Source organism: Apostichopus japonicus, chromosome 9, assembly GCF_037975245.1.
Source record: "Apostichopus japonicus isolate 1M-3 chromosome 9, ASM3797524v1, whole genome shotgun sequence".
NCBI lineage: Eukaryota > Metazoa > Echinodermata > Holothuroidea > Aspidochirotida > Stichopodidae > Apostichopus > Apostichopus japonicus.
The window spans coordinates 31,619,119-31,645,742 of record NC_092569.1 but is presented as its reverse complement, the minus strand read 5'-3'; the positions used below and the strand labels follow the sequence as shown (position 1 = coordinate 31,645,742).

General features: G+C 38.0%; 1 protein-coding gene and 2 long non-coding RNA genes across 7 annotated transcripts in view; 2 read left to right on the top strand and 1 right to left on the bottom strand.

Annotated features, from left to right (window-relative positions):
• Positions 1 to 24,255, top strand: part of LOC139973221 (talin-1-like) — a 58,337-nt gene extending 34,082 nt beyond the window's left edge. For all 5 annotated transcript variants that reach the window (XM_071979750.1, XM_071979752.1, XM_071979754.1 and 2 more), the window contains exons 5-17: positions 5,063 to 5,179; positions 6,106 to 6,252; positions 9,465 to 9,634; positions 10,365 to 10,548; positions 10,873 to 10,998; positions 11,632 to 11,748; positions 14,553 to 14,738; positions 15,973 to 16,077; positions 16,798 to 16,903; positions 18,486 to 18,607; positions 19,033 to 19,152; positions 19,525 to 19,764; positions 20,506 to 24,255. In XM_071979750.1, coding sequence (XP_071835851.1) covers positions 5,063 to 5,179; positions 6,106 to 6,252; positions 9,465 to 9,634; positions 10,365 to 10,548; positions 10,873 to 10,998; positions 11,632 to 11,748; positions 14,553 to 14,738; positions 15,973 to 16,077; positions 16,798 to 16,903; positions 18,486 to 18,607; positions 19,033 to 19,152; positions 19,525 to 19,764; positions 20,506 to 20,739 — 1,974 coding nt within the window. In that variant the 3' untranslated portion in view covers positions 20,740 to 24,255. The remainder of the gene's footprint in view (positions 1 to 5,062; positions 5,180 to 6,105; positions 6,253 to 9,464; positions 9,635 to 10,364; positions 10,549 to 10,872; positions 10,999 to 11,631; positions 11,749 to 14,552; positions 14,739 to 15,972; positions 16,078 to 16,797; positions 16,904 to 18,485; positions 18,608 to 19,032; positions 19,153 to 19,524; positions 19,765 to 20,505) is intronic.
• Positions 5 to 2,216, top strand: LOC139973222 (uncharacterized). Its single transcript, XR_011795164.1, has 2 exons — positions 5 to 1,498; positions 1,543 to 2,216. It is a non-coding gene; the product is annotated as an uncharacterized lncRNA (long non-coding RNA).
• LOC139973223 (uncharacterized) lies at positions 922 to 5,054 on the bottom strand. Its single transcript, XR_011795165.1, has 2 exons — positions 3,158 to 5,054; positions 922 to 2,514 (listed from the first exon to the last, which is right to left on the bottom strand). It is a non-coding gene; the product is annotated as an uncharacterized lncRNA (long non-coding RNA).
• Positions 24,256 to 26,624: the final 2,369 nt, after the last annotated feature.

The window sequence follows — 26,624 nt, the reverse complement described above, 5'->3', positions numbered from 1 at the left end:
TAGTAACAATTATTAAATATATGTATTATCATATAGGCACTTTCATTTCCCTCTGAATTGTTTTCTTAATATATTTATTGCTTCTCAGTTTCTTTCTCTCTGAACAAATTTTGAAGCATTTGCCATTTACGATTTCGGGATCTACTAAAACCTCTTTTCTGATTTTACATGGAACGCCAAAGAAGATAACAAAATATAGCGATGTGAAAGGCTGTTTTGGTCGATAACTGACACTGTATTTATTATACTGAGCCTTAACTCACCCTTCCCCTCCCTATTTACCCCTAAGCTAATCCTGCAAGACAGTCTGTAAAAAAAACCCGAATAAAAGGTAACCAGTAATCCACAAGTTGAGGGCGCCCACGCAAGAGTCTCGGTGTGTCTGAACAGCATGTATGCGCTATACTACACATGATTGTTACATGTCAGGTTGTGTTACTCTATATTACTCATATGAAGCTGTTCCGCGAGATAACCTTTCAGACGGTTGTCAGATTGATATTCGGGAAGCGAAAATATAAACTCATGTAATGTCTAGACGATACAGTTTCGATAACAGAGGTATTAATCAATGAAACTTCCTTTAGCTTACACCCATATACGTAACGTCTACACATGGACATGACGAGTAACGAAATAAAAAGTTTCTTTTTCAGCTCAGCGGGAAAAGATCTGTAATATAGCAGTATGCTGAGTATATGGTCTTTACCGGTAGCTGTGGTGACAATGCTGTAGGCTGGGTATGTACGGTATCTGTGGTGGTAAAGCTGTAGGCTGGGTATGGTCTGTATCGGTATCTGTGGTGGTATTGCTGTAGGCTGGATATGGTCTGTACCGGTATCTGTGGTGACAAAGCTGTATGCTGGGTATGGTATGTACGGTATCTGTGGTGGTATAGCTGTGGGCTGGGTATGATCTATACGGTATCTGTGGTGGTAAAGCTGTAGGCTGGGTATGGTATGTACGGTATCTGTGGTGGTAAAGCTGTAGGCTGGGTATGGTATGTACGGTATCTGTGGTGGCAATGCTTTAGGCTGGGTATGGTATGTACGGTATCTGTGGTGGTATAGCTGTGGGCTGGGTATGATCTATACGGTATCTGTGGTGGTAAAGCTGTAGGCTGGGTATGGTATGTACGGTATCTGTGGTGGCAATGCTTTAGGCTGGGTATGGTATGTACGGTATCTGTGGTGGTAAAGCTGTAGGCTGGGTATGGTATGTACGGTATCTGTGGTGGCAATGCTTTAGGCTGGGTATGGTATGTACGGTATCTGTGGTGGTATAGCTGAGGGCTGGGTATGTACGGTATCTGTGGTGGTAATGCTGTAGGCTGGGTATGGTCTGTACCGGTATCTGTGGCGGCAATGCTTCAGGCTGGGTATGGTATGTACGGTATCTGTGGTGGTATAGCTGAGGGCTGGGTATGTACGGTATCTGTGGTGGTAATGCTGTAGGCTGGGTATGGTCTGTATCGGTATCTGTGGTGATAAAGCTGTAGGCTGGGTATGGTCTGTATCGGTATCTGTGGTGATAAAGCTGTAGGCTGGGTATGGTCTGTACCGGTATCTGTGGTGGTAAAGCTAACTAGTGCGTAGACTACACGAACGTTACATTGGATAGATATTTCTTCAATCACTTACACCCACCACCACCCCCCCCCCCCCATCCAGCCCTTAACTCGCTAACTCGCGCTTGCGTGAATTTTAGCTTGATGGCTCAAAATATAGCATTCCCGACCAACTGACTTAAGCTGGCACAAAAATGGTGAATGACGTCAGGCGTCGGTCCTTTCACCTCCCTTCCCCTTTGCTATGATAACAGGCGTCTGTGCGACGAAATTATGATAACCAAATAGAATCATTCCTTATATTTGCTGACAAACGGGATGTTTAAATGTGGTCTTTTAACTTGTGGTAAGAACACTGTGCAATAATGTACAGATATATGTATATATTTGGACAATCCATCAACTTGTTTTTAACTGATGCGATATGGACCCCACTATGCACGGCAATTGAAATCATTGTTTATGTAATGGTTGAAAAGTGACTTGATCACATCTTAAACAGTATTAAATAACATCCTGTTACACGGTTGATCTATTTTCCACCGTTATATAGTCTTTCCAGTCTTAAAGAAAAACAAAACAGTTGTTGTTGTAATATACATGAAAGGCATCACAATTAATTGCAGAGCTCATTCACCCCCACCCCACCACCCAAAACAAACATATATCAGGTGCGTATCCAGGGGGGGGGCGTTGGGGGCGCGCGCCCCCCGGGTAAGAAAAAGAGGAGAGAAAAAAAAGAAGAAAAAAGGAAAAAAGAGGGGAAAAAAGAAGAGGAGGAGAGGAAGGAAGAGAAAAGAAAAAGAAGAAAGAGAGAAAAAGGAGAAAAAGAGGGAGTAAAAGAAAAACGCGAAGACACCGGGAAGAGAAAGAGGAACAGTGACATCATTACAGCGCTGATGGGTAGCCAGTGACGGATCAATGATTTCGTAAAAGTTTGACTCACCCTACCCCTTACACCGACAACTCCATTTTTTTACGTTTCCATTTTCCTCTCTCACTAATGATCTATATATATACTATATATGGTCTATCATAACGCGTGTGTAGAATTGTGCTATCAAACCAACTGTGGCTGGTCTCGAACTCGATCGTGTCGTTGGGGAACATGACGATTTTTGGGATGGGGGAGACCGCCCGCCCCCCCCCTCCCCATTCAGCATTGTTTTAAATGATATCGCTAAGTAATTTCAAAATAGAAAGTGCTTAGATGCAACTTACAAGGCCTGGGAAGTGTCATTTCCAGCGATCTGGGAGACATTTTCGGCCAAAATTTGCTTGTACGCTTCGCGCTAACAAATGGTCCTGTGTAGTGCCATTTCCAGCGATCTGGGAGGCATATTCGGCCAAAATTTTCTTGTACGCTTCGCGCCAACCTGTGGTGGCGCTACGCTGAGATAATTTGCCTACAGGCTTCGCCCTCCCTTGGCAAATTCCTGGCTACGCGCCTGTTCGAATTTGTGACGCAAACAGCAGATATCACATCATATCAGTGAGCATGAAAATGGCGTTCCAGGATGAAAAGCCTCAAAACTGTCCGACTTGCCTAAAAATAACCCAAAATTTCCGCGCGCTTCGCGCGCGTTCAACGTGTTAATGTCAATATCATATAAGCAAGCATCGGTTAATACATCGCATGCCATCATGTACCGTACGGTCCGTTCAAATTGCGCAGTATACCGCGGGGTGCTAATGTAAACAACGACATGTCTCATGTAGATGTATAAAAAGCATGGAGGTCCAATTATGTCAAAACTCTCTTTTACATTAGTAATGGCGAATTAGGGGCTGCACCCCCGCCGCGCAGTGGCGGAGCGTCCATACGGTCAGGGGGGCATGCCCCCCCCCTGACGGACTCAAATGGACTGCTGGCGCGTTTTTCAGCTCTTTACCACTTTTTACTTATTCTAGATTATTGACTTTTTTATTGCGCTCTCATCTACTTATTGACATTTCTCACATTTTGTTGGTGTAATTTGGAGATGACACCTATTTATTCTTCGTTTATCTGCAAATTAGCCAGGCCCGGAAAAGGTCATTTCCGGCGATCTAGGGAGTATCTTTACTCACAAATTTTCTGTACGCTACGCGCCAACCAGTGGTGGCGCTCCGCTTAGATAGTGTTGAAAGCGCCCCTACAGACCATTCTCGCTCCTCCTGACCAATACCCCTAGCTCCGCCACTGCCACCGCGCCTCCTACGCCTATGTGTATAGTGTTCGGTTTCGGAAATATCTGCTACTTTTTCATTTCCTTCAACCAAGTTTTATAATAGCCGTTATAACAGGTTTTAATATTTCTACACCAAGAAATTAACTGTGTCTGAATTTTCGAAAATTTCTGACCAACATTCTGCAACACACTTCCCTCTACTCGTGCAATTTTGACCAGTCTGTTAGGGGTTCAAGGAAGTTTTTCTATATTGGTTGTCCATAGATGAAATTTTGTACAACATTATGGGTATGTTTTCAAGTGAGTTTATTCACGAGAAATGTGAATTTTCAAATTCGGAACAAATATGGGGCTTAAAACCTTGAAAAGTGGGGCTGACGGGTATTGTTGGCCGCGACGTAGAATCACCTACAAATGCAAAGACCCACAGGAGATGCGATCAGGTCGAACATGATGTGTGCCGGGTTGACAATCTTCAAAAAGGTTATGGATGGAAAAAAAACTATTAGGAAATACTTGGTTCTCAGGCAAAAAGTGTACATCTGGTTGGTCATTTCAAGCCCGAGAAGTGCCGTTTCCGGTGATCTGGGGGGTATCAAAATAAGAAATTTTCTTGTACGCTGCGCGCCAACCGATGGTGGCGCTCCGCTTAGATAGTAATTCGCGCCCCCCGGGTTTGAAAATCCTGGATACGCGCCTGTATATATATATATATATATATATATATATATATATATATATATATATATATATATATATCAATGTCGGATGTCTGGACAACAGTATAAGCTACGAAGATGGGCACTGGATTCATAAAGTTTAGTGCCCCAGTATCTTCATACGTTTAAACAAAAAAATATATACGTTATCCTGTAATGAACATGAAAGCTTTGAAAGAGAAATAATAACGTTTTGCATAACATTTGTAGGATAACAACTTTTCTGTTTTCGAGTAAAAGCTTCATAACTCACAATTATGAGTTGACAAGATATTAAAACTTGGCTTGGTATGAATATCAGCAACTCAACTTAAAGATTACAATTCGAAGTTTCAATTAGGAAAATAGCAGTATTTCTCAACATGTATATTGTGTAAGTATGAGCTTAACTTTTTCTTATATAGGCTGTTTGTTACCACACACTCTGTCATATTCACCCGTTTCGTCTATTGTAAACTTAATCCTTTTAGGATCAAAAAGATAAAAACGAAATCTAAACACAAATCATACATAAATGTACAAAATACATTTTTTGCTTCTCATCTCATGTTACCAATACTTTGTCATTTAATATGTAATATGATATTTACAATTTATTTTTACAGCTAACGAAAGCTCACAGCAATGAAGAAGAACTTGTAGCCTTGGCTGAAAAGATGTCCAATGATTATCAGGCATTTTCGAGTTCAGTACGAGGGGCCATTGCATCCACCGTTCCCAAGGTAACCAGAATCTCATAATATCAACAACAAGAGCTTGTTTATTGTATATATGTCAAAACATCCCACATCACATTTTTATGATATTTAGATTTGCTGATTAGGAAATATGAATTGCTTGTCATTGTACGAATGAGACATTTGGAGCTGTTAAATAGATACAACAGCTCCCAGGCACGCAAGCAGTTCTTACATTTAAAATTGCAACAACAATATCGGTGTTTATTTGGTTGTATGAGAGAGATTTGGGAACGAAATAGTCTTTTTCATCTCTTCGCAACTGAGAAGAATATCTGCACGTAAAGAGGCAAATTATGTTATCAGGGAGTTTCTCAGAAAAGCAAATCTTTGGTTATACCATGGAGTAACCTTGAGCTCAAGACACAGCTGGATATCGTCATTGTATAACTTTCCTAAATCGTCTTTGGACAATTCAAGTTTGATTCGTCAACAAATGACTGTTTGATCTAATTTTCACCCGATACACATAGAGAACACAGTTACTATATATACTGTAAATCTTACAGTTTTGTACCACAGTAAAAACTGGATCGTGCTATAATTCGGTAGCATGTGCTATTACGATAACAGTAAGAACTGAGGATATGTGTAATTCCAACAAATCCAGTTGTTTGGGATTTGTTGATATTACAAATATCCTCAGTTCTTACTGTAAACCTAAAAGCACATGCTACCGATTTATCAGATTTGTCAGCACAATCCAGTATTTTACTGTGGTACAAAACTTTTAGATTTACAGTACCGGCATAGTTAATGTAATCTCTGTGTGAATCGGCTGTAATTTTTGACTTTCAAACTACCAGGCTGGGATTAGGGGGGCTAGGATCCTTAAATCCATTTCTATGAACTATAAGTGGGTTTTGTTTCCTACTAACAAAGGGTGTCCATTTATATTGTTATGTTCACAGGTCGCTGCATCTATTGAGACGTCTGCCCAAGCCCTTGGACATGCTTGTCTTTCACTGGTTAAAGCCGCTGGTATTGTCCAGAGTAGCCCCAATGATAATCTCGGCAAGAAAGATCTTGTTGACAACTCTAGGATTGTCTCTGACAAGGTTAGTGCTTTTTAGTCTGCCATGCCTAGTATAAGGTATAATGATAAGTACGTTACATTATAGACACTGACGAAATGATCTCCAGATGGTTATTAGATACGAATATGAGCTGATATCCGTATCCAATACCTGTCCTCCGCCACAAGCAAACACACATACACAGATATACCAATAACAACAAGTACCACAAGCCATATTAAAGTTATAGGAGTACTTATCATAAGATCGGTGTATACGCATTGATTTCAAACGGCCTATAACCATACGGTTCTCAGATGACTTCCAAATAGTCTTAATGTGTTAGTACACTAGCTGGTTCTATTGGTACTGCAGTATACATAATTAAAGGTCAGGGGTTAGACACCTACGACCTAACACGATTCATGTATTCGAGGGAGATCGGGACCTTTTTTAACCTTACATTCTCATTTTTTTTCTTAAAGGGGTGGTATCTATGCTTCAAGTATCGACATATCGCAAGGTGTTATAAGAACTTCGTTTTTACTCCCGTATATACAACGTTCATATGCCTGTATACAGAGATGAAACAGCGGTGGCGTAGCAAATTGCAAGGGTTGAAAACATTTGCTCATATGTAACCTCCTCCACCCACGACCCATCCTCCCGCCTCCACCCGAACACCCACCCCCACCCACCCAACCCCCACCCCACCCCAACAACACACACATGAACTCACATAGTGTGGATTAAACGGCAAAACGCAGACATGATGAAATACGTTTTAAAGATATCTCTCCTGTGTCTCTAGCATGGTTCCCTTTAGTTCAATTTGTTTCTATGGCAACGTATGGTGACGCATGGTAAGCGTGGCGTTCGTTTTTAACCGTGTACTTAAAGTGACTCAATTTATGATTGTTTCTATTATTCTTTCATTAACCATGTCTTTACCCGTCCCTTCCAATTAATCGTGCTCTCTCATCGATACCGGTTTCTTTCATGGCATCAATTAAAGTCGAGAAGTGTGTCCAGGGAGGTCGTAAATTCTTTCTGTTGTCATAGTAACGAAGTGAAGTTTGTTTACAGTGACTGTATACTAGACGCAATAATAATTCCCAATGCCACCGATCGGTGGCAGATGTTGGACACAGTGAACATTTTTTATGATAATATTTCATCTAAAATGCTTAGTCTCCTGATTAAATTCATATGATGCAAGATATATTATTAAACGTCTCGGCTCCAAATATGCGCACATCCCCGCAAAAAAGGGTTGGGAATATGCAATACTAGACTGCAAGATTTTAACCTTTGGAGATTGTCCACCCCCCCCCCCCCCTCCTTACACTCTTTAACTTCCCTAGACATCACTGAAGGGTCTGATCAGGGAGTTGTTATAGGCCTGGTCGTCGTAGTTGTTTACCAGTATCAGGCTAAACAGTTTCATAGATTATGAAGAAGGGGAGGGGGGGGGGGGGGGTGGGGGGGGGTGGGGAGTGGGCAAATCCAATGAAAAAATAGCCAAATGCGGCTATATAATATACACTTTACAATATATATATACGATATATTTACTTGCGCCCCCTACCGCACCTTACATTTAGGAATGCGATACATTCATGGTTATATATATTTTCATAATATCATATAGCAGTGTCCTGTTCTCATAACCTATACAATCAAGGACACACATGTACCTCATGAATTTACTGTGTAGTCTTTAGGCCTACTCGTGACCGGTACATGATGCTTAAACAACAGAGTATGATTATCGCCTCATGCTATTGTTGTATCAAACTAGAGCATAAAAAAATAGTTTTTTATAATGTATACGGTATACAATCCGACGAGACTACATAAACCTAAGTACTACAGCATATATAGTCTGAGTTTGGAAATATTACTAGACATTACAGGAAATCATACAGATCATATCGATTGCGGTTATCATAATCCAGTAAAAGTTGTCTCGTTCAGTTTTAATGCACTGTCAAAATATCTGAATACAAAAGGTTGTCGTAAAAGCAACAATCGATACATATAGGAAAGCTCCGTATATTGTAAAGTTAATTTAATTTGGTGTCCATTTTGCCAAATCTAGCAGTTAAAAACCAAACCACAACAAAAAACTTTTGTTTTGTTCCTTAAGCATGAATAGTTCATCCATGCTGTACATATATACTTGCTGGTTGTCCTTCAGGTGTTGTCTGCTACCAGGTTATAATAGGCAACATCTGTCTCACAAATAGTGCAAGTTCTTTTTTCCAAAGTCAAACTAAACTATCGAAAGGATATTATTAAAATGTTTGCTGTTGACTGTTCAAAGTGTAAACCACTTCCAAGATCTTCTGTTACATAGGGAAGTCATTAGGATGTACGTGACTGAAATAGTGCATTAATTGCGGCTTGCCAGATGTCGAATCAAGACAGACTCATGAAGTATATGACAAAGTTGAACATTCTGGTCAAAACTCTGGTCAAAAGTCTGTTCCTTCGATAAGCATTTGAAATGCAACCTATAAAGCTATACTAATGAATGACTTTGTTATGGGATTTTATTGTCTAATAACATACAAGAATTGATCAACAATCGGCAGAAAAGTTTTTTTTTTTGACGAGCTAGTTACTTCCATTGGTAAAATACATTTTGAGAAGAATAGGATATTTTTGCTGCGTTCGTGTATGTTAACATGTTGCGTGCAGTTTGGTGACATTTCCGTTTTAAGTCTTCTATATGGCTTCGATTTTGCCGAGATACTTTTTACAAATATAAATTGCTCAGCTCTCCTCAACGTTTACCTAATGTTCAAGTTGCACTTTCCCTTTTAGTTTAATAACCATTCAAATGGTAACATTTCAGTTTCCCATGACCTCCTAATGCATCCGTTTGTAAAATGTCTGCAAGAAATAACCCCATAAAACGACGTACCTGGGAACTGGGAAATCTATTGATTGCACATCAAACAACTTACATACCGTACAGGAAGAAATCCCGTTCTTCCCTTAATGTTGTCTCCAAAACGTTTGAAGTATAATATCAAACACATTGCAGTGGTTGCTATTTGAACTCCCGTCAACAAGTGCTTGTGAACAATAATGATAATATCATTTAAATATGTATAACATAATACATTCATTGGTCATTTGCATCGTACAAGCACACCAGCCTATTTCAATGCTTTGACAGATGCCACTTGGGCATAAAAGTAAAAACAATAGCCTATTATCTTTTTACTCTTTACGTCGTGATACAGGCAAACCAAGCCATCAGTGCTCTGAAGGCTGGAGCTAAGGGAACCCAGGCGTGCATCGATGCTGGTGTTACCGTGGCAACCATCATCAGTGACCTAGATACCACCATCACCTTTGCCGCTGTTGGTAGTGTAGCATCTGAGCCCACCAATGACTCTTTCGCTGATCATAGGTATAGGCTATAGTAGCATTTACTTCATTCGTAACATGCATGTCTTCTCTTTAGTCACGAACTTTTCCCGTGACCTTACCTACCAAAATTGTTAGTGTTTTAGAACTGCGCCCGCACTTACCCACTTGCTTATCATCACCCACTTTATGCGTCCGTCTTCCTGAAAGTATGATTCCATTCTTCCCGGTGTTCGTTCTTAATTGTCTAATTGATGTTTGATGGGTTCTCCGTGAATATTCATTAAGATTTAGTTCTAAATATTCATTAAGGATTAGTCGAAATTATTAATTAAACATGACATCGTTTGTTGCAATGCAATTAATGTTTTGTCTTAATTTAGGTTGGCAGTCGATTTCGTCACTTTTGTACACATCTTCCCTGTTGTCTATTTTACGTTCTTGTTTTAACATAGTTTACTTTTAGCCAACTTGAACAACAGAATGTCTGTCGTTTTGGCGTTCCATGGAAGTCAACATTTGTGTTATGTTCTTCTCTTATTGAATCGATTAGTTCAATTCTAACTGGTTTCAAAGAATACCGAATCCATTTTTGCATTGTTTAATACTTTGAACTCTGTGCGTGTATGTGTTACTCTAGTGCCTGTTGTTTTTGTATTGGTGATTGTTCACTGAAGTCTCTAGTGTAGCCTTTATAAATAAATGTCGCTGATGAAAGCTGAAAACCTAAAAGACAACCGAAATGTTTGCAATTTGGCTCATCATCTTTACAGAGAGAGTATTCGTGACGAAGCCAAAGCCATGGTTGAAAATACCAAAGCATTGACCGTAGCCGCGACCGGTGACCAAGAAAAGTTGGCAGAAACCGTACAGTTTGCTGCAAATACGATGACTCGATTAGCCAAAGTTATGAAACTTGCCGCCGCCTCTCTCGGGGGTGATGACCCAGAAGGACAGGTAGGTGTAGGCTATGCCCTTCTTTTGTTTTATTTACGTCGTGGCTGTTTTCACCTGTTTTCTGAATTAAGTTTCCTTGTTATATTAAATGCTTTTACAATTTACTGCATGTAAATGGAAATTACAAACAAACGTGCACGATGAAATATGAGTGTGGCAATATATGAAAATTGCTTGGTTGATTATGTTAAAATATATATATATATGATTATGTTTATAAGAAATATGATTATATTCATAATATATATGATTAAATTTCATAATATATAATTATGTTAATTATTCATATTATTCTTCATTTATATATATTACTGAATCCATCAGACTATGCTGATTAACGCAGTGAAGGACATCGCCTCATCTCTAGATATCTTGATTGCAGCCTCAAGAATGGTGGCGGAGGACAAGAATGACAAGGCTAAAATGGGCAGTCTGCACGAGGCAGCTAAGGTATAGTGTTGTCTGACATTGATAGACACTTATCCGTTAAACAGAGAAGCCCGAAAGGGCCATTAAAATGGGCCATGTTAGTTCGATGAGAAGTAACCCATTATAACCTCAAGCTGGAATCTGTACTGGGTGGGGGTGTGATGGCGTGTTGTATACCCACTTATACTCTAAACAGAGAAGTCTGAAAGGGCCATTGAAAGGGGCCATGTTAGTTCCATGTGTAGTAACCCATTATAACCTCAAACGGGAAGTTGCACGGTGGAGGGTGTGGTGGCGTGTTGTATACACACTTATGTACCGTAAACTTGGGGAACGACATAATGCTGCGAAGGTGTGGTGCTGTTTCAACTGATGATAACCCACAATACCCTTAAAATATGAAACCTTCATGATGGTGTGGAAGTTTATTGTTAGTGCAATAGTTGTATCCCTTATACCCTTAAATGGGGAACCAGCATGAATGGTTGTCGATGCTGTCATATGAAGGTTGCTAAAGTCAATAGGTGTCGTTAAATGGCTTTGATTATGCAATTGTTTTATACTATTTTGAAATGCGGTGTTTTTTATGTTTTTTTTTAATTATAATTATATCTTGAAATGCGGTATTATTTTGTTTTGTTAATTGATCAACAGACAATGGTAGTAAACGTGACGTCACTTCTGAAGACGGTGAAGAGTGTAGAGGACGAGGCCACACGAGGTCCCCGTGCAGCAGAATCTACAATCGAAGCCATCACACAGGAGATGAAGGTAAGAGGCATTGTGGGTAATCTCATACACTATTGCATGTTGGTCTGGTGATACCATCAAGGGTGGGGAATGGGGTGGTCTGGGACTTTGCCAAAATGTGAAGTTAAAGTGGGAGGATGAGGGTATGAGGTGTTAGTGGGGTGAGAGTAAACAGTGTTGGGGTGCGGAGGGGAGGGAAATGACAATTACACCCTGTTTCTTGACGTAAAACTAACGTTACTAACGATACAGACACGATCGTCCTGGTATGTCATCATCACACTGCTATCATCATTATCATCGGGTAGTATATACCCCCTCCCCCACTGCCCCTCCCCACTGCCCTTCCCCCTCCCCAACACACCAACAAAGGCAGACATACACTAACATCTGTTCCCCTGCATAGCAATTATTAACATTTCGAAACAGAGCTGATATTGTTCCACGATGGATCCATACTAGTATTATGTCCATCATTACAGATTCAAGTGTTGTTTCTGTCCATTGACTGAACGTTATGGTCGAGTGTACTGATTTCTATCACTTACGCCAATGCCAGTAAGTGAATACTTGACTGCAGTCAGCATATACGGTAGCACATATACACATATATTTACAAACTATATGACTCTGCACCTCGAACATCGCCAACATCACCCTCCTCCCCCCCTTCCCCTCCCCTACAAGGCGAAACTTCGATCCTCTTTATTCAAATGGACAGAGCCTGTTATTGTTTAAGTGACACAGGACTGTTTCCATTACAGTCGTCAAGTTGTAAAAAAACAACACGAGTTTCCATTTTCGAATTCTGACAGCATTTTGTGAAAACGAATTAGTTTATTTTGTGATTAATATTTTCACTCCGGTAGAAAAAAATTCTACTTTCGATTGATTCCATTGTGGTAAAGTAAGAAATTCATGCAATAATGACCCATTAGAATGAATAGGTGATGGTTGAATGAATTTTGGGAGATTGTTTCCTCCAGGATTGTGGGAAGCATAATAAGTCTGTTTTTCTTTCATTATTTAATCGTTTATTGTTGGATTTCACCCGGATGAACAAAGCTATTCAAGTTTCCTTCCTTATTTTTAAGAGGAGGGCAAATGAAAGCATGAATTTACCGTAGAATGGCAGAATGTTTCCCCCCTTCTTTTTCTTCTTTACGAATATTGCTGCATTTTGTGTAGATTAGAGGTCGACCGTGATATCGACACGTTGGGTAGTGAACCCTGGGAACTTTAAATGTGTTCTAGGGTCCTCTATACAATTATAATAGAATCACGAAAAAGAACAGGACGAAATCACTTCACAAAATAAACGATTCTAGAACATCGTGGTTGAATGTGTTGCACGGCTATACATAGACCCTGCGTACATAGACCTCAGTCTCTTCGTTTGAGGATATCTCTGTGGAATACTCATTGTGAGTCTCTGTTCCAAGGCCATTGACGAAGGCAGCTAACTGTTTCTAAAGCAAATCATACCATCTGTATCTGTTCAATCAGTCCTATCGATAAACATCTATTGGCATCGATATCCAGGTCGACATTATGAAAATGAGAATATATTATTCTTAATCATATATTTCTCTAGGTCCCTTAACTGGTCTCGGGCTGTAACGCCCCTGCCTCCCCCCCCCCCCCTTGTCAAGCGTAGACATGCCGTACCCCAAATCAATGTAGCCTACAGTCGTCGCTGTTTTGTCATACATACTTTCAACAAATGTTAATAGAACGAAATGGTTTAATATCTGTGTAAGCTCATACAACACAATGGCGCAAGTTCACAAGTTACGAAACGAGAAATAAATTAGTCTCATAAAAGACTTCTCAGAAAGAGTTTATGCCTGAAAGGAATCCTTGCAACTCCCTTATTAATGGATGTTCATTATATATCTTAAATAATTTATTATATTTGATGATACACTGTTAAAGAAAATGAACTGTTATGTAAAATCGTCGTTTATTACTGAAGATCATTTTCAGTTCTATAAGAAGAATGTCTTCGAAAAAAAAATCTGTGAACAACAGAGTATGTTAAAGTGTTCTCTCCTGAATAAGATACAATGTGATCTTAACTCATACAATGTACTCTTTCTTACATCCTTGTTACTCGAAAATCGCAAATTGAGTGTTTGTTTCGGATTGACAAAGAAATGAAAAAGAAAGAAGGACCCCGTAAAAGTGCAATAGATATAGACAATAACCTAATTCACACAATTGTTTCCACAAACGATGAATGGATTAAATGATTTCATGAAAAAATTCTGGCCTTTCTGTTTCTGTTTCGTGAGTGACCTATTAATTATTAATTATACATATAATATAAATAATTTATATATATATATATAATATAAATAATTTATATATATATATATATATATATATATATATATATATAAACAAATATAGGCCTATATATATATATAAACAAATATAGGCCTATATATATATATAAACAAATACAGGCCTATATATATATATATATATTATTCATAAGTTCCCTACGCTGTGTGGAATTCCTCTAAATATTTCCCATTAAGCCCTTAGGGTATACACAGAATGCAATATAATGCCATCAAAAACTTGGTTGTACAAATCATAGACTTGATGCATTATTAAGTCTGAGTATATTGTCGTATTGGTGTTTTGTTTTTCTTTCTTTTTTATTTTCATCATTCTCAACATGATATCATCTTAATTTAAATTTTGCAAAAAGTATTTTAGCAAAAACATGTTCAATTTGACATTCGTTTCCGTTCATGCAAATATTGTACCTAACCTAGTCTGAGAAAACCTCTCCTTTTTTTTCCCGTTTAAAACAGATTCTGCAAACTTCCAATCCAGATGAAACCTACGCAACTCCTGATGCACTGATAAGAAGTACAAAACAAGTTACCTTGGCAACGGCCAAAGCAGTGGGGGCGGGCAACACTTGTAAACAGGAGGACGTTGTAGCGGCCTCGAATGCTGCCAGACTAGCCGTGTTCCAGATGTTACATGCATGCAGGGTTCGTAAAACCAGACTTTAAGTTACCTAATGGGGGCGCTGTTTGGTATCCGTGATATTGCAATCTAGTGGATTACCAGCCCTACATATCAAGAAATGACACAAACTATTAGCTGAAAGGTTTCGTAAACCAGTACATCAATTACTCAATGAGGTTTGTTTCAAAACATAGCCAGCCGATTCTGACACACAGATTACAGTAACTACTGTAAATCTTTAAGTTTTCTACCACAGTAAAAACTGGATGGTGCTGATAAATATGATAAATCGGTAGCATGTGCTATTAGGTTTACAGTAAGAACTAAGGATATGTGTAATCCCAACAAATGCATCAACCTGGATTTGTTGGGATTACACGTATACTCAATGCTTACTGTAATCCTAATAGCACATGCTACCGATTTATAGCACTATCCAGTTCTTGCTGTGGTACAAAACTTTAAGATTTACAGCAGTAACTGTTTACCTTGTGTGTATCGGGTGCCATAGCAAACATAGAAATTGAAACCATTACATGTTATCCGTGGGTACCCAACTGCGCTCAATATTTTACGCCTAAATATCGGGAATGACACAAACGGTAAACTTAAATGTTTCTTACATCAGAATTTCAATTAATCAATAACGTGTGACTTCAAACTTAGTAAGACAAGAAAAAAATATTGAAAACCCGCTTCATTTCCGCCTAATCCCAGTCCAGTTGTTTGAATTCCCAAAATGATATAATTGGTTAAATTTCAAGGTGAATTCTCAGAACTCAAAATCTGCTTTTCTGTCACCCCAACCCCCCCCCCTTCCTTTTTTCCTCGTTGAGTTCCACCAGATAAAGAATAATTGCTTGATTGTTGATTGGGTAAATATTAATGTCTCCAAAATGTGAAGACTATTTCATAGATGAGTTGAAAGAATGAATTTCAACATTTGGATGTCATCATCTTTCAGATATCAACATTTTGGATTTCAACATATTCATTGATTGATTCTCATCATTTTACTTAAGAGTCTAATAATATTAATATCATATCATTTTTGCAACGTATCAAGTAATAGAAAAATTATATAGTTGTTTTGCTTACCTTCCTGTTTGTTTTGAAAGTATTCCAAGTATGTTGTTTATATTGATGGTTTTTATTTGGTTATATTGATATGTTTATTTGATTGATTGTTTGTATTGATGTTGTATTGATTTAAAATAGTACAAATATAAAGGGTATTTCATTAATATTTTTTTACAGGGTGCAGCTAATACCGCCAAGACCCCTGAAATTAAACAGCAGACCCTGGATGCTGGAAACCAGTGTGCAACGTCCTTCAAGTCACTCATGATTCAAGTCCATTTGGTGAGTAGCCCTTGAGGAAATGAAATAAATTCGCATCATATACACCCACCCCCTCCCCTCCTTATCCGCGCAAAGCCAATCGTATCCTTCCTGAAATATTCACTGATGAATTCAACCTCCACTAATGATTTCAATGGTGGACCAGAGGTGAACTAAGGATATTTTTAAGTTGGGGGGGGGGGGCAGAAAACAAAAGTTTAGACCTCCAATGGTGCATTCTTAGGCACAGTAGTGGGTCTTAGTCTTCCCCGGCTGAATAAAAAACTCCCCGAATGCGCCATTTCCCCCGAATGACGATGGGATGGGGAGGGGTGGCCCGACCCTCCCTCTTTGTGCACGCCATTACCTTCCCTCCTTGTTTCGTTTTAATTTTTATTCTAATAATACGATGTAATGTGTTTTCTTTTACTGGTATCCTTTATAAACTCACTCCGATCTACCTAAAGCGTGCCTTTGATAATTTGTAACACTCTTCTACTGCTCCCTCACCCCCACCCCCCCCCCCCCCCCACAATAAACACCTCTCTTCAGGTTCACTATCCCCTTTCTTATATTTCAAATTATTCGTTAATGGTGATCTCGAAGTAAGTTACCAATTGCATGCATGAAAAATCTGCTAGTTACGATACGGAGTATAATTACTTTTAAGGAGTATTATATATCGGGTATCTCTGAGTTTACTGAATGAGTGAGTGACTTCCTTTAAATTTGTTCTTACAGAACGCTAAACAACCCTCTTCAGACAGGAAGGCAAAGCTAGCCGAAGAATCAAAGAAAGTGGCATCTTCGGTCGGTGATCTGGTACAAGCTGCTGAAATCCTCAAAGGTTTGAGATATTTATGATTATGAATAACTAGGACAAAAAGTAAAAAAAAACCCAGCTGCATGATATTGCTGATCCCATGTATGAGTTTTCCAACTCAGTACAGTTTCAAATAAATAAATAAATATATATATATATATATATATATATATATATATATATATATATATTTATATTTCTTTGCCCTTTTCTATTGCCTTAGATTTCCAAGTCAGTTTTACATAATTAACTTACTTGTAGAACAAAACAACCCATAATTCCGAACTGAGAATGTACACTGCAAAATTATAATACTATACGTCCAAGAGGTATACGTGAAATCGTCGAACTGAATTAATAGAAGGAATGATAAGAGAGATTTATTTGCTAAATTTAAGGCACCTCTTATGATCGTTAATAAAGTGACAGGTTATAAAAGAATAGGCCTCCAAAACGAGTTTGCCATCAACTGGGGAATGATGAAGTGTCATAAAGATGAGAAGGTGGCTATCCCAAAGGGTTTTTCTTGAGGCTTGCTTAAAGAATTTTCTTTTTCTCTTACTCGGAGAGGAAATGAAATTAAAAAATTTAAGACTTCCTCAGTTAAGATAATGGCCAAGCAAAAATTGCATGACGAATAAGTGAGCAGGTCTGACATATCAAAAGAACGGTTATAATGACAGTAGCCATTTCTAACACACACAAAAACAAGCAAAAATGCCATCAAAGCAAATGGAAAATAAATGATAAGTCATACATCAAAAAGATAATTTCGTTTTATTTGTTTAAGATATGTGTAAATTATATGGAGTAAAATATGTAAACTATAGCAACCTAATTCCGTACCTATCAACAACTATAATTTTTAATGATGCTTGTGCAAGAATATTCTTCGTCTTGCTTGTTCATCATAGATACAGCATCCTTGATTATGACACATTGCAGTATTAGTAATTCTGGATTAGGATATTTCTGATCCGAAATTTCAATTTACAGAATGTTTATTAATGCTTGCTGGTCATATGCTTCTGTAATTCCACTTTAAATATGATATTTACGTATAAAGTTGCTAAATGTTAACTTAGCTAAAATTTGTGCATTCTGAACCAAAATATGTTATCCTGTTCTTACGTCAAAGTTCTTACAAATACTGAGAATGATGAATTGAATAGCACAGAGAATATGACCCGCTGTTAATGACATATAAGTTTGGTGTTGAGAGAGTTGTGGTCAAATGTTCCAGGCAGTGGACTTGTGATCTAAGGATTACAGGTTCGAGTCCAGGCCAGATTATTAGGATGTGTTCTTGGGCAAGGCACTTTATCTCGATTGCCTATCTGTACCCAGGTGTATAAATGGGGATTTGTGAGTTAATTTGTAAATATAGTTGCGTGTGCCGGTTTGTGGCCTCACCCTATGGGAAATCCACAAGAGGACACGTTATTGTAATGCACTGTAGTTCCCCAGGATGGATTGTTTGAATTGTGCACAATTTGGTGTTGTTCGTGACAAGTTACCAATGGCCCGGGAGTAGTGTTGCATAGTCAAGATTGTAAACCTTTAACTTTAGGCTAGTCTAACTGGAATCTGTATATTCAACCTGCAGGAACTGACATCCGTGACGCGAATGATAATGACGTGGCAGAGAACGAATTGCTAAATGCTGCCAATGCTATCGAAGCGGCTGCAAAGAAACTATCTGCCCTTCGACCTCGTGCTAAAGCGAGAGTGAGTATCCTGTTTTTTTATTTACATATCTGTGCTATACGTTTTCTATGGTCACCGGGTATCACTCATATAAGTGTTGTTTTAACTATGAGATCTTTGAACTATAAGCACTCATATATGCCATTCAACTCATGTCCATCTCAATAAATATCGATAAGTCAATTGCTGCCTTAAATGGATTGTCTTTCATTTTACGGTGCTCAGACCAAGACTCTCGTCATCTGTGGTCTCATTGAACTTTCTTGTAATCCTAGAAATGAAAATACAAACTATTTTAATATTTGTCGACGATATTAAAACTTACAGGTATACTCAAATGTTCCCGTTGCATATTTTTGTTTGCATCATTATTCCTATATATATGTTATACGTTAACATCATAATTATACTAGAATCTTTCATTTGATCCTCTTCTTTTGTTACAGGAAGCCGATGATACATTGACTTTCGAAGAGCAGATTCTAGAAGCTACGAAAGCTATCGCTAATGCCACCAGTGTGTTGGTTAAGATAGCCTCCAATGCGCAGCAAGAATACCAAGGAAAAGTATGAGCACTTTATCCAAGTGGCTTTCAATAAAGCTTATCCTTTTATTAGTTTTTTTTTTTTGCTTTCATCATTTTTTACTCTTCGTGTAGAAAGGAGAGGGTTGGAGGGAGGGGGTGGGGTGTGAGTCATTGCTCTTTAAAATTCTCATGTGGGGGTATTAAATGACTCTCCATAGCTTATCTTATCCTGCAATCTTGTATGCTGCAAATGAAAAGAAAACCAAAGTGCATAGCATTAATTCATTCGAAGCCAACTTGATCTGTCTGTGATGTTACATCTTTTTTGTGTCATTAATTAAAGTATGCTTTTTACATTTCAAAGTCTGATTTAATCACTACTGAACAAAAACCTTTTATTATCGATACCCAGGTTGCAGTATCAGAAAACAGCGAAGATGGCGTTTGGACTCGCGGGCTGATTTCGTCAGCTCGTAAAGTTGCCCAATCAACACAGGGCATGTGCGAGTCAGCGCATAACTTAGTCCAGGGAGAGACGTCACAGGCCCAACTAGTGACGTCAGCAAGACAGGTTTCCATTTCGACTACGGAGTTGTTAGCTTCCTGTAAGGTTAAGAAGGAAATATTTGGAGACGGAATGCGACGACTGGAGGTAAATATAGTCTACCAAAATGGTCACAAACACACACACATACTTTGTATAGGGACATATATATATAGAGAAACATAACAAACAGAGAACCATTACCTATTGGTACGTGCATGGTTTAACAATGTCTTATATGTATTCATAAAATAACCAGTACACTATCGCACGATGTGATGATGTAATGTAACCGATATATATCAATGGCGCTCTTTACTATTGGGCAAACTCGTCATTGTTGCATATTATGTTGGCTGTGACTGTATTAAGCTGGAAATAAACGGGTCGGGTCCAAGTGCAATCGCCTTCTAATGAAATTCTGAAAGAGAAACCAACAAGTCGGCGCTGATGTAGGCTGTGGCTATCAGTAAGATACTTTGTGACAGGGAGTGTGTCTTGCAGCAATGGTGTTTTTGTGAGACTAGGAATGCACTTTACTGTGTGATGGAGTCAATGTTGGAGAAGAAACATATACTAACACACACATTCTGCAGTTAGGCTTGATTTTTATATACCTTAAGTTTCCTAAAACGTTTTATTCTTGGAAGTTATAGAATCGTTCATACATCATCACGGTTCAAAATCATGTGTCTTTCACGGTCAACGACTTGTTTCTCTTTTTCCGATATAAATTTCGGATTTTCAAGTACAAAAAGTGTTTTATAAGGACAACAGAAATTTCCAACAATAAACGTTTTGTTTCCTTACTATAGTGTACCAACTGGTTTTTCTCCTTTTTCCCCTTAGACGGCTGGTAGCGCGGTTCAAAAAGCTACCAATAGTCTCGTCGCCGCTGCGCAGATAAACGAAGCGCAAGCCGAAGACGCAGAAGTCGCGCAGAAGCAGGATTATAAACTGACGGGAATCTTCGCTAAAGAGGTTGCTGCCCAGGAATTGATCTTGAAGAAAGAAAAGGAACTAGAAGATGCTAAGAAGAGATTGAAAATGATCAAGAAGGCTAGAGGCGGTCCCAGATATTAAACTTTTGATTAGAAGGAAATTTCAAATTATTTATGGTTGCGGGTAGAAATCATAATACAATCTTTAATGAACTATATGATGCTAATGAATAGAACAAATATAAGTCAAGACCAGTATGTACAATCTCAGGTTAAGTCGAATCAAAACAAACTTTGTTATTTGAAATTAATTTCATGATGTTTTCGATCTTTTTGGAAACTGAAATTTCATAAGGATTTAGGTGACTTACTGGACTATTTAAGTGTCCTGTATTAGTATCATACAGTCGAGAACCAATCATACATAACACTACAAAAGTGTCCGGAAGAGAATATGAAATTAAACTCGACATTAAAAATCGATCGCTATCCTTGACTTCGAAATCGCAAGTTTATTTTACATAATTTTGGTATTTGGATTTTGATATACATATTGTCCCAAATGAACCAACAGTTTAAATAGTGAATCTATAAAAATGCAGTCCACGAAACTCCCGTTGAGGTTCTTGGAACTGAAAATGTTTCTCCAAAGTGGTCTCAACCGGAAGTAGAGGTTGTGCAATGAGGACAAAATTACTTTTAAATTTATTTTCATTAATCCAAACCGGACGTTAATTAACTCGTGTTTTACCTGACTACATTCTACGCAATGCTGTAAAAGACGGTGAAAACTTGACAGAGAATCCACTGGATCCAAAGAATTCACTCGATCCGCAGAGGGAAAACCAGCGACATCCGGGATACAACTTGGGCAGGTGTCGTTCTTCAGAATGGTACATTTGGCAGGAGGCGGTAACCTTTGAAGTGGAATCGCAATTTCTTCAATGTTTCCAAATTGCGTTGGCTATAAAGTGTATATGTTATACAGACATATGTCAGTGTTTTCGTTCGTAAATATCAAACCACCAGACGAGTGTTTAATTGGCCTTTATTGAAATGTAATATTTGCGTAATACATATACCTGCCGTTATATATTTCTAACACCAAACGATATTAGGATAATTAGTACGCACGCGCCTTTATATGACAATAACAGTAACTTGACCTTTGAACTCGGGCAATTTGATTGACTCCGTGGGTTTTATGTGGTTTTATGGTTTTTTCGTTTAGTGTTTATAAATGACGAAAGTGACTGCATGAAATATGTGTAGGTTAAAAAACTATTTTGGAAATCATTAATTAATAAATTATTGCCAAAGCATAAAGACGCATGAAAATAAGAAAAATATGTTAAAATTTTATAGAATTTTCAGAAGCTTCTCCACAAAGGAATAAAATATGATAATTTAGAAGCTTATATTTGAATATAAAATTATCTAATTAAGTAAAATATCATTGCATGTTCAGAGGTGTTGATATTTTTGGTCATTTTTCTTCCATTTTATCGCTTAAAGATGAAGCATTTGCCTAACTAGGTACTTCTAATACTTCGTAGAAAACATTTTTCATATTCCACCAAATAATGTTGCTTTTCTACTCCTTTTCTCTTATAGGTAACTATCCCAAATCTTTAATAAACATGATTCACATTTCTAATATTTACTTTCTGAATTAATGCTTTCTCATCTTATTTGTAGAACTTTCATTTAGCGGTGTGTATTCATGAACAACTATTAACTTCTGGTGGCTTGGCATATTCTATATCATAAGTAATATTTCCATGATAATTATAAGTAAACCAAAAAAAAATGCTTGAATTCTAATTCTCTTACCTGTGTCCACGTTGAATATATACTTCCATTTTTTCATACAATTGTGAAAACAAAGGTTGGGACATTTTACGGCACTTTCAAAGACTGTAACAAGTCTGATCTTCGTTCTATAACTATTTCTCAAAGTTTATCGAAGCTGTGTCCGAGTAGACTGAAGTTTCTCCTAGTACCTTTAAATTTCACTTAGTTTCTATAAGTGGCATGGCGGACTTCCTAACTTTATTGTTTCTTTACTTAATAATAAGCAGATTTGGTAAGGAGTTACTTCAATATAAAATGATTGTTATACCCTTAGTCACTACCAATAATTCTTTTCTGATTCATTTCACCAAAAAATCAAACTTGGCACTTAATTTCACTTTTTATATTAACTAACTTTATAATTAACGTCATTTATTGACACAAGTCATTACCCGATACAACACTGATACAAAATGACAGTTACGACTTTTTTACCTCTAGCACATCTATTTGATAATATTTGTGGAGATTTACGGGGATAACATTATCAATGTCCAGCTGGTTTTACGTTATGGAGGTAATAGTGCGTTAACAATCAAAAGAGTAGTGTATATATACTTACCTATCACTGAAAACGTATACAGAGAAATCAAGTTGACATTTGCCTATACTTGCGTAAAACTGTTCCCAGTTTTCAATAAGTTATCTTATCATTGCCAAACTCAAATTTTGTTTTTGAGAAATGAATCCATTCCATAACAGTTTCAAATAAAACATTCCTGAAATTTTCAACCATCACATTCTCTCTCATTACATTAAGGTAAAAGTTTCTTTTTCCTTTTATCTGTGTCTTTATATTTTGTTTATTTTATGATTATTACGTAACAACCTGGCTGAATGTATATGCATATAGCCCTTGATCAAAAGCAACGAAATTAAGTTGTGTATATGAAAGTTACTTGCAAAGGCTTCAACCCTGCATAGGAACCAACCAGTGTTCATACTCTTCCATATACCCGGCTTCAAATGTACCAGGCTTAATTCCATGTACCCGGATGCGAATTTATTTTTCCCAAACTGAACTGACACTGAAATTATGTCCTCGATTCTGATTGGCTGATCAAAACCGGAATGGCAGTCTGCGTTTATCAATGAATCCGAGTTATAAGGCTATAGTTAACAAGTCAAAAGACACAGATTTATCGTCAAAAGTTCTGGAAAGTTGCTTATGTGAATATCTTGAATTTGTTCGTGTTGATCATACTGATATCGACAGAGTATGGAGGGATCCATGCTGAATGCTATAGTATATCACGTGCTCGCGGAGAGCCAATCAAAATCGAGGACATAATTTCAGTGTCAGTTCAGTTTGGGGAAACAGAATTCGCTACCCGGCTATCCATGTACCTTGTTCACCATGTTCTCGGCTTTCCGTGTACTCTGCTAGATGTATGTATATATATATATATATATATATATATATATCAGGTACGAAACATTTTACAGTCTATCATGTGGAGCATGTTTGGAATAGGAAACTCGTTTTGTGGAGAGGAGCGAGTTGGAAGTGGGATTGCTGCTACCGAGGTCAGGAATAGTGACGTTAACGTCATAAAGTGGCAACAACTGAACATGTGACTGCGTTATCATAGTTCAGAGTATGGAGGGATCCATGTTGAGTACTATAGTATATCACGTGCTCGCGGAGAGCCAATCAGAATCGAGGAAATAATTACAGTGTCAGTTCAGTTTGGGGAAAAGAATTCGTTTTGTATCAGCAGTGCAGGCAAAAGTTTAGTTATTTTCTCATTATGCTTCCTTTTTACTTCTTGAATAGAAAATACAGCCTGCGGTTGATGGGGGGGGGGGGGGAAATGAAACGTATAGTTCCAATTCATTTCATGGAGTTGATTTTGAGATATAAAATCACATCTAATATCTTAACGAGGTACATTTACCCACTAAATTGTGAAAATATTAAATATTTTAATTATCACGGGAGAATAAATGGTCTTCGGAAATTCGAATTTTTATTTTTAGTATTTCATTTGGGTTATTGGCTACGTGTGTTACAACTAACCCACCCTCACCTCCCCTTGTCCAATCATCAGGCGCGTATCCAGGGGGGGGGGGGTGCGCCCCCCGGGTAAGAAAAAGAGGAGAGCAAAAAGAGAGAAGAAAAAATGGAAAGGGGATGGGAAAAGAGGAGAAAGGAGATCATAGGAAGGGAAAAGAAAAAGGAGAAAAGGAGGGAACAGAAGAAATACGCCAAGACACCGGGAAGAGAAAGAGGAACAGTGACATAATTACAGCGCTGATCCCTATTATAAACACATGGTAGCCAGTGACGGATCGAGGATTTCGGAAGGGGCGTGCGCCTCAGCCTTTCCCTTACACCGACAACTCCATATTTGACGTTTCCATGTTTCCCCTCTCACTAATGTATATACATATTTACTATCTTTAGTATATATATCATGACGTAAAATGAGTGTAAAATTGAGCTATGAAGCTATGTCTTGAACTCGACCGAGTCGTCGGGGATGATGACGCATTTCGGTATTAGCCCAGGATCTATATGCGAACTGCACTAGACATATGTCCTTCGATGAAACACTGTCATCCAGAGATAAAATATTATAGAACTTGAACTGAATGCTAATAGTTACCCCACCCCTAGTACCGTAACTCATACAATGAATCTAAAAATAAAAATAAAAGATTCTGCATGCGATTTGAGAATTGAGCACATTTCCTGTGAATATCATGTAGTGGATCCAAAGGTGTATCGCTGGCGGGTGTGGGGGAGGGGTGGCGGACGCACACATCACTTCTTGAGATTGTTTCCAACTGCATGAAAACGCGCGCCCCACAAACCTACGCCCACCCCTCTAATCGCTTTCCGATGAGTTACGAAACCAGACCCATCGTACACAAAAGTCTACTCGGATTATTTGCCTCCTGATTTTTTTCTACAGATGCCCATGCATTTCCCAAACTAAATTTCTAAGCCACGAGACCAAAACTTAAGGAGGTTTTGGAGCATCATTGGGTCTGGGAAGTGTTTTTTCCGGTGATCTGGGAGGTATATTTGCCAAAAATTTCTTGTACGCTACGCGCGAACCCAAGGTCGCGCTCCGCTTAGATACTAAGGAGCTTTAGATTGCACGACGCAGAGTAGTGCAACGGGGAAGTTAACCGACAGTGTACGTCGTCCAGTGACTCCCCCGTCCTTATGGAAAGCCATTTTAACATTTAATCGGGAATTTCAGATATCTTAAATTGTTTCTTATATTAGATATCTAAAATTCTATTTCAGTGATCTAAAATTGAATTCGAGATATCCGAAATTGAATTCGAGATATCTGAAATTCTATTTCAGATATCTTAAATTTAATTCGAGATATCTGAAATTGAATTCAAGATATCTGCAAATCTAATTCGAGATATCTGAAATTGAATTTGAGATATCTGCAATTGAATTCCAGATATCTGTAATGCATATGCGGAAATTCCGATTAAATGTTAAAATGGCACGTATGGAAAGCCATTTTAACATTTAATCGAGAATTTTCAGATATCTCTAATTGAATTCGAGATATCTGTAATTGAATTCGAGATATCTGAAATTCTATTTCAGATATCTGAAATTGAATTCGAGATATGTGAAATTGAATTCGAGATATCTGAAAATGAATTCGAGATATCTCGAATTCAATTTCAGATATCTGAAATTCCCTGGTATTTCGAGATATCTGAAATTGATTTTAAGATATCTGCAATTATTTGTAGATATCTTAAATAAATTGGAGATATCTGTAATTTAATTTGAGATATCTGAAATTATTTCGAGATATCTGAAATTCCTTATTAAATGTTAAAACGGCTTTCCATACGTCCTGTTGATTTTGTGCTTTAGATCTGTACGAAGGGGGGGGGGGGGATGGCAGTCATGTGACCAATAAGAATCATGTAACCAAGAAGAATCATGTGACCAATCATATCACAGTGACAGATAGCAACCGTTGCTATGGTGTATGCACAATAGTTTACAGCAGACGACATACACTAATACTTTGCAGCAGACGACCGTACTGCAAGATTTGAAACAATGGCAAACCTTCATAGAGTTCGTGAAGCAATTACTGTTGGATATTTAACAGATTTATTAGACGACGCCGAATTCATGTTGCTATACGATTACAACAAACCGTCAAACCCTGAATTCCAATA